Raw genomic sequence first — 11,712 nt, 5'->3', positions numbered from 1 at the left:
CAGTAACATAATGGTTTTAAAAACAACATCTATTTTAAGTTGTATTTTATTGCATTTCAATTTGCATGCATGCATAGAATGAGGCATTGCAATCAACAATTAAACATGCATTCAATTTATGATGAAGATTATATACAACCAGTAATTTTAATGCATAACTTGAATACATTCTATCATATTATATCAGTAATCATGTCCAAATGGACAGAGGGGGCAGACAAAAAATATCAACCTGACCCATCAGCCATGATGAAGCGGGTTTGGACCCATATGTTTAAATGAGCTCCAATTGAGCCATATTTTTAAATTCATGCCAAGATCATTAGAAACCTAGGCCCATGCATAGCCCAGCCCAAACCCAGGAACCAGCCCAGTTAGGCCCAAATAAGATCCACAACTATAAAGTTTTATACTCTCTCTGTTTCATTCAAGATGTATATATTATTGAATGACACAAGATTTTAGGTGGAGTAGTTGAGTATGATAAAGTAGAGTGAAAAAATGTGATTGAATATTTTAATAAGGAAAGATAAGAGAGAAATTTATTTCCCAATATAGAAAGTGGACATCTTGAGTGAAATACACTAAAAAAGAAAGATGGACATTTTGAGTAGGACGGAGGAAGTATTACAATTATATTTCTTCTAATAGTAACATAATTTTAATTATATTTATCCTATATATTTATATTAATTTATAGTTTTTAAAATACCTAATTACATTTGAACTTTCTTAAAAATAATTCTACTAAATTTGAATGTAAATACTCTTTTTGTCCCATCAATGATGACTTATTTTCTTTTTTCGTTCATCCAAACAGAGATGACCCATTACTTAGTACTATACTAGTAAATAAGTAGTACAATATTTGACTTCCTTTTTTCTCTTACTTTATTCATTTTTTATTATTTTAAAATTTCAACAATCTTTTCTCTCTTTATTTAAACTCCTTATAGTTAGAGTGCATAAAATTTCGTGCCATCTTAGGAAGAAAATATTTACTCCCTCCATTCCATAAAAATATAGGCATTTGAAATGATATGAGAATTAATAAACAATTGGTAAAGTAAGAGAGAAGAGAAAAATGATAGTTAAAGTAATGTTAGTGGATAGTGAGACCCACATTATTATTAGTGTTTAATGAGTTGTAATGGTGGATCATAGTGGTCTAGGATGACACGAAATTTTATACACTCTAGCATTAAGAAGTATAAATAGAGAGAAAAAAGATTGTTGAAATTTTAAAAATAGAAAAAAGATGAATATAGTAAGAGAAAAAAGGAAGTTGAATGTTTTAATTATTTACTACGCGCCAGGATTGTAAATAAATTGATGTACATGGGTAATGAGTTGGAGACCACTTTTATAAATGGAACTGTCCATATTTTTATGAGACAAAGAGAATATTTAGGGGGTGTCTGGTAGCTCCGAAATACTCTGAAACACTTTCCTTCACGCCGATTCCGCCGTTTTGTAGGCCGAACACCAACCCACCAATCCGGTATTCAGCCGCGGGTTTCAGCCCTACATCTATAACTATCTGCTCATCCGTGTCAAGTGTATCAAGGTCATGAGGAGGTATACGGTTTTGGGGGTTTCACGATTTGGCTAGAAACGGGACCTTTGTACCATTTTGCCCTCCAATTTCGTCAACCATATCGTTTTTGTTACCGTTGGCAACTCAATTTCCGCCGTTCGAGACCTCGTCGGCTTAGCTTCGTTCAAATCGGATTCTGACCTCGCCGCAGTTCAATTCAGATTCCGTCGGCTTAGCTTCGTTCAAATCGGATTCTGTCGTCGTCTCAGTTCAATTCAGATTCCGTCGACTTAGCTTCGTTCAATTCGGATTCTATCCTCACCTCAGTTCAATTCGGATTCCATCGGCTTAGCTTCGTTCGGGTATGTTTGAATTCGAATCTTCGATTAATCTGTTCAGTTCGATTTGTGGTGTTTTGGGGTTCGATCTGTTGTTGTGGTTGCTTTGGTGTGGTTGTTTGATTGAATTCGATCCGATTTGTGCATCTTTAGCTTTATTTGCAGTGTTTATTTGAGGTTTTTTTGGAGTTCGATCTGTTGGTTTGTGTATTGAAGATGGATTTGGTGTGGTTATTTAATTCAATTCGGTCTGATTTGTGCCAATTTTGTTGCTTTATCAAAGATGAGGTTGTCTGATACAATTGTGGTGGTACGGATGCGTCAGCCGGAAGTTGTATGAACAGCGGTGCTCTGTTTTTGTTATAAAAGCGTTGACAATACTTATTTGTCTAAAAAATTGGGATGATCAGCACTAATTTTCATTCAGCGACCAGAGGGTAAATTAGTCAGAAGAAATTTTGTTTCCTTCCTCCTCCTCTTCAACCAAACGACGGAGAAGGCCCAATCTCCCTCCATGGGCTGAACCAAACACTCTACTACTCTATCTACCAAATCATGAAAGCCCACTAACAATAAAGCCATGTTGACGTCCCCCTTAATAAATAATAATGTAATCCAGTTGAAATCATCACATGATTGGGCGGGGTCCAAATTTATAGATAGACCCAACTCAACCCACTTCATCGGTTGGCCCCAACAAGAGAATGTCATTGCCACATATTATGGATGAAGATGCAAATAAAAATGGATTTGGTATGCAATTAGTACAACCGCTAACTTTTTATTTATATCTAGCAACTTTTTTAGCTAATCTGCAGTTTGAAAGACTTAAAAATATGACATGTTGACAAGCCACACGAAGATATGTATTACGCCAAATGCATATGTGACTATTAAATAAAAAAAAGAGAATCATCCAGTGTTGTGCATTCCGGCAGCAATGCCCTTCATGGTCAAGATGAGGGTGTCTTCCAATCCTGGCGCGTAGTCGCTGGCGGGGTTGAGCTTGAGGAGGTCTGAATGAGAGGAGTTGGGCTCCACATGGTAGTTGGGATCACGGATCCGCTTCAGTGTGTAGACTTGGCACACGTTCAACGTCGTGATGTAGGAGTCGCGCAGCCGCAGCCGTTGCTTCAGGTATGGGTTCCCTTCCAAGAGGTCCTTATGCCCTGCGATCTGTAGCACAAGGGACTTCGTCTCCTCGTAGTTTGTCCTCAGTTTCTCGCCGAAAGCCCAGAGCTCTTCTGAGACTAGGAGCTTGTCATACAAGGCCGCAATGCTCGGGTCTCCCTTGGCCAACACCATCTCCACTAGGTCGATTGTCACTCGGAAGAAAGGCCAGTTGTTGTACATGTCTTGTAGCATCATCATCTTCTTCCCATCCTTTAATGCGTGTTTGAATGCCCCTCCGAACCCTAGCCACACCGGGAGATGGAATCTCGTCTGCGTCCACGCGAAGATCCATGGGATTGCACGCAGGGACTCAATCCCTCCGCTTGGCTTCCGTTTCGATGGCCGGCTCCCGATGTTCATCCTACCATACTCCATCTCAGGGGTGGCCTAATGAGATTCACATTAGAATTCATCAGAGGTGTGATCAATTGCTAACTTGTTAACTAATCAATGCACAACGACATTAATATGTAAACACAAATTCAGTTGATATACTTATGTCCTTGGGTTGACGTTAATATTTTAAATCTCAACACAAAGACATAAGTATGTCATTTAAATTTGTGTTGACATTTTTATTATACAGTGTTGATGAGTTAGCAATTTAAGAAAAGTTAGCAATAAACGCACTCCTAGTAACTAATTTACTTACAAGGCGGAAGTACTCGACAAAGCGTGGCTCTTTGAAGACGATGGAGCGGTACTCCTCCGTGGCAACCTCCGTGATCTCATCAAGCAGCTTGCGCCACTCGGGATTCGGGGAGATGGGGGGGTTCATGCCATGCTCCAGCGTAGCGGAAGTGTAGCGTTGGAGTGTTCTAAAACAGAGGTTCTTCTCGCCAAAGGACTGCTCGATTACTTCTCCCTGAACCGTGACACGGAGAGAGCCTTGCACGCTCTCCGGGGGTTGAGACAATATAGCCAGGTGAGTGGGGCCGCCTCCTCTCCCAACAGTTCCGCCACGGCCGTGGAACATGGTCAGCTTGACGCCGTACTTGTTGGCCACATTGACGAGCTCCTCCTGAGCCTTGTAGAGCTGCCACGCTGCAGACAGCCTGCCCGCATCTTTGCCCGAGTCCGAGTACCCGAGCATGACCTCCTGCTTACCGTTGATCCTCTCCTTGTACCACTCGATCGAGAAGAGGCGCGCAACGGAAGCAGGAGCAGCCACTAGATCAGCCAGCTTCTCAAAGAGCGGGACGACTCTTAGAGGTTTCTTCACGTGGCACGCTCGCTGGAGAAGCTCCACCGCCAGCACGTCTGAAGGTGCAGTGGCCATTGAGATAATGTATGCCCCGAAGCAGTCCGGTTGGAGCTCCGCCAGCACCTCGATCGTGCCAAGGACATCAGTGATCTCTTCCGTTTTGGGGAGATCGGATCCGAACAGGGGACGTTTGCTGCTCAGCTCGGAGAGGAGCCATTCCTGCCTCCTCTCCTCCGACCAGTCTCGATATGAGCCTATGTCCAAGTGCTTTGTCACCGCGTCCAGGACATCGGTGTGCCTCTCCGACTCTTGCCGTATGTCAAGCCTCACCAAGGACAGCCCGAACGTGGAGATCTGGCGGAGAAAATCGAGAAGGCATCCATCCGCTATCGAGCCATCCCCGGAAGCATTTAGGGATCTATAGCACAACTCAAGAGGTTCCAACAGCTGTGCATATAAATACATATATTACTATTCAGTACTAAAAATCAAAGGAAAATGTACAAGAGAACCTGTCCAACAGAGGTGAATGTCTGGTCTTCCGGGATATCTGATGTTCCTTGAGTTAATAAATGGCGAGAGCGTTCGCGTGTTTGGTAGAGCTTATCCCTCACATCTCCGAGGATAACACGATAGGGTTCGCTCACAGATATCGTTTTCCAAAACTCTATGAAATGCTTTGCATCTCTATTAGAAGACCTGTGGAGTTCATCAGCTCGGACACGAAGATCTTCGTTGCAACGCCACATAGATAACTAGGAAAAAGCATCACTTAGAAATATAGAATGCAAGTCATGATCAACACTAAGTCTCACCTCAAACATAAGCTCCTCTATTTGGGAATAGTATAAGTTAGCAGCCATCATTCTGGCCAATAAGCATACGTCCCTCGTTACTTCAGGAGTAACCCTCGGATTGCCTGCAACCATCCACAGATATAAACTTTACCATTTTCAATACTGAAACAGAAAAAAGGAAATTAGTATACCATCGCGGTCTCCGCCCATCCAGGAAGAAAATTGGATTATAGGAGCATTGTATGGGATGCGCTCATTGATCCCGATATTCTTCAGTGCTGTGTCAACACGACGCAGAAATTTTGGGACGCCTTTGCAGATTGTTTCATGAAAGTAACTCATCCCCGCCCTCATTTCATCTTGGGGGTTAGGAGGGGTCCTTCGTATTTCATCAGTTCGAAAAGCAGCTTGAATCTGAAAAAACAGATGAATAAAATGATCATAAGTAATGTAAATAATTGAATAAAATGAAAGAATGACTAGTAAAGTACCTCCCTCTGCAAAGCCTCATCTAGCTCTTGTTTATCATCAGGAGTTATGTCTTTGGCATACAATTGCTTTAAGCAATTACGGATCCTGACATTGAAGATTTAAGAAAGGAAGAAAATAAATACTGCTAGCATATTAGAGAGTAGTTAGAAGACCAACCTTCCGTGCTTCTGAAGCAACGATCTTCGAACAGCCTGGGTGGGATGAGCGGTGAGGACCAAATCCACGGTCTGATTCTTCAACGCGTCAAAAACTTCTTGAGGAGACTTCTTCAACTGAAAAACCAACCTCTTGAGAGTCTCTTCTATGTCCGACTCAGTCGTTGCATTGCTCTCATCGGTATAATCCCCTTTCTTGGCCTTGTTGCGCCTCCGAGAAGCAATCTGGACCTCCTCGGCCAAGTTGGCCAAGTTGAGCATGTTAGAAAAGGCTTTCGCAATCACAATTGAATCCCCTGGATCCAAATTTGTCAGCCTATTCCCAAGCTCTTCCAACTTTTTCAGATCTCGCTTTCCCTCGTACTCTGCAGAAAGCTCGTAGCAGTCTTGCACCTGCCAACATTACATAACCAACATGATCATTTAACTACGCCAAGAAACAATACAAGACAAAACAAAAATGTATTACCGTTTCCCTGAGATTTTCTCCATGTAAGCTCTGAAGAATATCGAGGAAACGATCCAAAAGCAGAGCGTCGTACTCGACAAGCTTGTCGTCATCGGAGACTTTCCCGGGGGCCAAAGCCCTCAGCTGGGCATCAATAGATGCCATCTTCTCAAATTTTCTTGCCATCTGATTAACGTGATCACAAAAATTTTGATAATCACCTAACTAAAACATAATCTAATAATGATGGCTTCATGCAAAAATCTAAAAATGAAAGGCGATTGTTAGTGATTATAATGGTGTCCGAATAGAAAGCTAGAGATCCAAAGACTACGGCTTGTGTTGGTATCTATTTATAGACAATGACTTTGTATTCCTGTTTTTATTACCACACTTCAATCCACTCATTTCTTTTCATTTTCTATTCCTTTCTCCTTCTTAAATTTTAAGAATAAGGAGTACAAATTTATTAACTAATAGTACTCCCTTAGTCTCATAATATATTTTACACTTGGATGATTGACACAAGATTTTAGGAGATTAGGAGATGTTATTTGTATGTTATAGTTTTATATATTACTTCCTCTGTCCTACAATAATTGTTACTCTTTTCCATTTCGGGCAAATAGGTCCCACATTCCACTAACTCACATCACTCACATTTTAGCACCACAACGGCATCTCGTCGAGAGTCTGGACCCGTCCGGCCGGGATGAGACATCTGTATAAATTTATAAAGCTGAGAAGATCGTGAAGAAAAAAAATCAACAAATATGGAAGTTTTTAATCAACTGATAGCATGTAAAATATGGGGAATCAGAGACATCTGTATAAAAATAGGTTGTTTAGAATTGACATGAGTTTTAATGCGTAATTGGTAAAGTAAGAAAGACTAGAAAAAGTAGTTGATATTGTGTAGTGGATGGTAGGGCCTAAAAATGATTAAATGAAAAAAAAGGAGAAAAATATTGTCATAAATGAATATGAATTATCTCTATTGGACGAACATATTGTTAGAATGGAAATATTTCATCAAATCAATTAAGATGATTTGTGGGAATCAATCTAGAAGATTGGTAGCATAATTGTCATAGAATAGATTTGTATTATTTATTCTAGATAGGAAACCTTCCTTGTGTACAAATGTATTGAACCTCTATATAAGAGGTGTATTATACATTGAATAAAAACATAACAGTAAGAGTAAAATTCTCCCATGTCCATTGATCGTGTAATATTTAACATGGTATCAAGAGCAGGATTTTTTCTGTGACTCAGAGAAATCTCATCATTATCTATACCTTCCCCGACCAATTGTAACCAAAACCTGTGAAAACCAGCAAAAGGATGTCAAATCCGATGAAACCAAACAAATCATTACCAACAAAAACGAGATTTTTGGACGGGAAACCAGAGGGAGGTTGTACTACCGAGAGATAGCTCGGGAACCGTTTGCCGACTAAGGCCCCCCCCCGAAGTTTCCAGGGATCCCTTTGGGTCATCCTTCTAGTTTTTTAAATTTCCCTTTATTTTATTTTTTCCCCCAAAATTTTGGTTTTTGTAAAACATGTATTTTGGCCAAAAGCCGGGGGACGACCCTACCGTTTGGGAAAAAGGGTTGAGATTTTTGTTTTTTTTTGCATTCTGGGGATATATTGACCCCCCCCCTGCGGGGGGCCAAGGTTTCATTTTTTTTTACTTTTTTTTAAATGTTTGGGCCCCTCGATGGCCGGGGTTTATTTTATGAAGAATAAGTTCAAGTCGGTCTCATTTTATACATTTTTTGTAAACCTTGTGCAAAATCGCAAAAAAAAATATCCAAACTCTTCGTTCCGACAAGGGGGGAATTTTTGTCAACTCCTGAAAAAGCCTTTTGTGGGATAAGGGGGATACCCCCAAACCACCCCCGTCCTCACACACCAACAAAAGGGGAAAAAAAAAAAACCACACCCTCCTCAAAACTGGAGCAATGCTTCGAATCCCAAACACCAAAACTTTTTATTCAAGTAAAATGAAATTTCTACTTAGTAAACCGTTTCCCCACGCAAACCCCTGGGGAAAGTTTAAACCCCTTGGCCTTTCAATCAAGCAAAAATTTCCCCAAAGCACGACCCTCCGCCCCCTGATCCGGGGGAGTTCCCCCTTTTTGTCCATTTTCCCAAAACACGAACCCCCAAAATTTCCTCCACCGGGCCGTGAAAGTGTCGGGGTCGGGGGGCTAAAAAGGGGTACCGCTGCAAAACCCCCAAAACAAAAACGAATCTATGTCACGATGAATTGAAATTTGAATCAATATTTTTTCCATCCCCTTTAAAGGGTCGGGGGAGAGGATAATGATGGGAAGGGGGAAGAGAAATGGGGCCCTCCCCAAGTTGGTTGCCATTGCCCCCATTTCACCGGGACCCCCCGGAAAGGTTGTTCAACCATCAAAAGGGTCTCGTGGAACACCCCAAACTAAAAGGCCCCGAGTCAAGATCCTCCCCTGATATCTAATGTAAGATTCTCCTAACTTCGATACTTTTGTTTCCCATAAATTACCCGGGAATCGAAAGGATGAGGCGGGGGAAGGGTCAAAAGGGGGTTACCGGAACATCCCCCATACCCAGGAGGCCGTTTGATGAGGATATCGGTACATTTTCCAAACCCTTTAAATGAGGATTTCCCCCCCCAAAAAAGGGAAATTTCCCCCCAAAAAAATTGGCAAAAGTACACGCTATGCGATAGCAAAAGTGCCATCAAAATTTGCCTGGGGATTGGGAAAGAGCATTTGAAGTCAGACCGAGGGGGAGTGAAGATATACCATACTCAGCGGGGGGAAGCTATGAAGCACAAACACCGGAGGGGGAAAAATGCAAAAAGGAAAAGGATGCCCCCAGCTCAAAACGACGGGAAAAGAGCAAGTTTCCGAGGGGGGTGAGGCCAAGCTTGGGGGGAAAGGGTGTTCCAAATTTAAAAAGACCAGACGGACCATTTGACGGATCCATTGAAAGGAGGCCCCGGCTGGTAGCAAAAAGGGGTATACTCAAACATAAAGGGGGTGGGCTATAAAAACCCTTTTTCCGGGGGGGAAAATAAAAAATAAGAGTTCTTTTTTTCAATTGCGGCTAATCAGATGACTTTTTTACCCCACGGGGACGAACGCCTTCCCCGCATGGGGGAATTGAAGAAGAGGGTATATATGGAGGCACCACCGGGTTTTTCAAGGGTTTGGGAAAAGGGGGAAACCCCACTTGAAGAAGACCTTGGATGGGGTTTAAAAAAATCACCGGAGAGTGTGGTTTGGGAGGTTCATGATGCTATGGTCTCGAGGGTTCCACTGTATCACCGACCATTTCATTGTTATCAAAAGGCAAGAATGGGGAACGTTCCCATCATTTCTAATTATGATTTTTTACCGGTAATGGGTGCATTTAAATCAAGAAGCCGGAGAGAATTTTTTTTGGGGGGTTCGGGGATGAAAGATCCGGGCGAATTTAAATATTTTGGGGGTCGAGGTGTCAGGGTCTCAAGGGGGGGAAAATTTTTAGGGGGAAATACATTCTCGACATCCCGGCCCAAACCGGGCTACTAGGGTTGCCCAAACCTTTCCCCACACACCAATTGGGGGAACAAACCAGGGTCATGGAAGGTGCCGAGCCGGCAACGTGGTATAACGTAGTTTAGCCGGGGTTTTTTTATCTCTCTCATACTAGACCGAATCGCCTTTCGCAAAGAAAAAGGAAGTCTACCGATTTACCACAAAACCCATCATATGGAAGTTGGGCTGAGAATTGTGAAGTACTTGGGAAAAGGGAAACCCTTGGTCATGGGGTGTTGTTCAAAAAAGGGAAAGGGCATCTAGAAATAAATGGGGATACTTTTGGGACCGGGCCGGAATCCAAAAAGGGTAAACCACAGTAAGAGTAAAATTCTCCCATGTACATTGATCGTGTAATATTTAACACATATGACATATTTCTATGAGAGAAAGGGAGTAACTAACAAGATAACTACCTAAGAGCATCTCCAACAAGGAGAGGCAAATGAAATAGGTATATTATCTATTTACCTTCTCATAAAGTGAAATACACCCTTCCAAAACATAACACATTCCAAAGGAAAAAAGGTACATATATAGAAAGGTAAATCAATAAAATAATAGTGTAAAATGCATTAAAAAACAGAAAGTGTAATACCTTTTCAAATATCTTCCCCCTTGGAGAATGGTTTTTCACAAAAAGAAGGTAAATATGATAGTTATAAGATTTTACCTCTCTATTGATGGAGAGATAAAGATACCTCTTCAAAATGGGAAAGGTATAATACCTTCTCATATACATCTCCCATTGAAGAATGATTTTTCATAAAAAAAAAAGATAAATATGATAGTTATATGATTTTACCTCTCCATTTATCTCTCCCCTTAGAGATACTCTAACAGCTGTCATCTTAACTAACTTTAATATGCTGCGATCTCCTTCCCTTCTTCACCTTTTATATGCTGCCTCATCAGTCTAACACAGCTAACACAGCTAACCCATAGCTACAACATATTTCATTACTTGTGAGTCGTGACTAGTTTCCCTTTTTTTCCATCTTCCAACACCTGACAAATAATAATGTGAATCTCATTATCCACCAACACTACTTTGACTATCCTTCTCTTCTCTTTTACTTTACCAACTGTGCATTAATTTTCGTTCCATTTGAAATGTCTATATTTTTATGAGATGGATGAGTATATAAAAGTAGAAACAACATTCCACTAACGTTTTTAACTCACTTTCTATTATACTTCCTCCGTCCCTAAAAAATAGACAAACTTGTATAGAGCACGGGTTTTAATGTGCAATTGGTAAAGTAAGAAAGAGATGAAAATAAGTAAGAAAGAAAGAGAAAACGTAGTGGAAGTGTGTTAGTGGATTGTAGGATCCACACTGTTAATGATATGTAATTGGTTAAAAATTTTCCATATTTAGACTTTGTCTAATTTTGGGGGACGGCCTGAAATTGTTAAACTAGTCTATTTTCTGGGGACGGAGAGAATATTTCTTAAAATAACGTTTAATGGCTGATGTAGGGAGTAGAAAATCTTTAGCTAAAAATAATATAGTCTATTATTTCAGGTTTCACAATATGAATAGAAATAAATTAGCACTCTTCCATCCCAGTCAAGATGTCCACATTCTTGAGTGTTTCGGATTTTAGAAGGAGTTGTTAGGTGGAGTAAAGTAGAGAGGAAAATGTAATTGAATATTTTAATAAATAGAGATGAATTTACTTTCAAATATAAAAAGTGGACATCTTGAGTAGGACAAACTAAATGGGAAAAGTGAACATTTAAGTGGGATGGAGGGAGTAACTACGTAATTATTTAGTATTTAAAATATAATAGTAGTAATTTAATAAGTAAATAAAGTCTGATCCTGTCTAATTAGAAATTAAGAGGTATTATGTACGTATATATATTTATCTTTTATTTGAATATGTGGACAACTATTACTTCATTTAGATAAATTTGAACCCCAAATATTTTTACAATAATTTTTTTGTTAGTTATATATGATTCACCTACTTTTTTTTGGGACC

General features: G+C 40.4%; 1 protein-coding gene across 1 annotated transcript; it reads right to left on the bottom strand.

The window, feature by feature from the left end:
• Nucleotides 1-2,679: 2,679 nt before the first annotated feature.
• On the bottom strand, nucleotides 2,680-6,330 carry LOC125194475 (phosphoenolpyruvate carboxylase-like). The gene is made up of 8 exons (XM_048092713.1): nucleotides 6,166-6,330; nucleotides 5,698-6,089; nucleotides 5,541-5,625; nucleotides 5,241-5,463; nucleotides 5,068-5,171; nucleotides 4,765-5,007; nucleotides 3,701-4,699; nucleotides 2,680-3,435 (listed from the first exon to the last, which is right to left on the bottom strand). Exons 1-8 carry the CDS (start codon nucleotides 6,328-6,330, stop codon nucleotides 2,788-2,790), a joined length of 2,859 nt encoding a protein of 952 aa, XP_047948670.1. The 3' UTR covers nucleotides 2,680-2,787.
• Nucleotides 6,331-11,712: the final 5,382 nt, after the last annotated feature.

The sequence above is a fragment of the Salvia hispanica genome, chromosome 6, assembly GCF_023119035.1.
Source record: "Salvia hispanica cultivar TCC Black 2014 chromosome 6, UniMelb_Shisp_WGS_1.0, whole genome shotgun sequence".
In the NCBI taxonomy this organism is placed as follows: Eukaryota; Viridiplantae; Streptophyta; class Magnoliopsida; order Lamiales; family Lamiaceae; genus Salvia; species Salvia hispanica.
Note: the sequence above shows the minus strand (reverse complement) of the source record. Positions and strands in the feature narration are given on the sequence as shown.

What these genes read in the sequence shown, in the direction of transcription:
- LOC125194475 (XM_048092713.1), bottom strand. Translation starts at nt 6,330, where the DNA reads ATGGCAAGAAAATTTGAGAAGATGGCATCTATTGATGCCCAGCTGAGG. An exon ending in TTGCTTCAGAAGCACGGAAG is followed by an intron (nt 5,626 to 5,697) that starts GTTGGTCTTCTA and finishes CTTCAATGTCAG; the next exon opens with GATCCGTAATTGCTTAAAGC. An exon ending in CATTCACCTCTGTTGGACAG is followed by an intron (nt 4,700 to 4,764) that starts GTTCTCTTGTAC and finishes TTATATGCACAG; the next exon opens with CTGTTGGAACCTCTTGAGTT.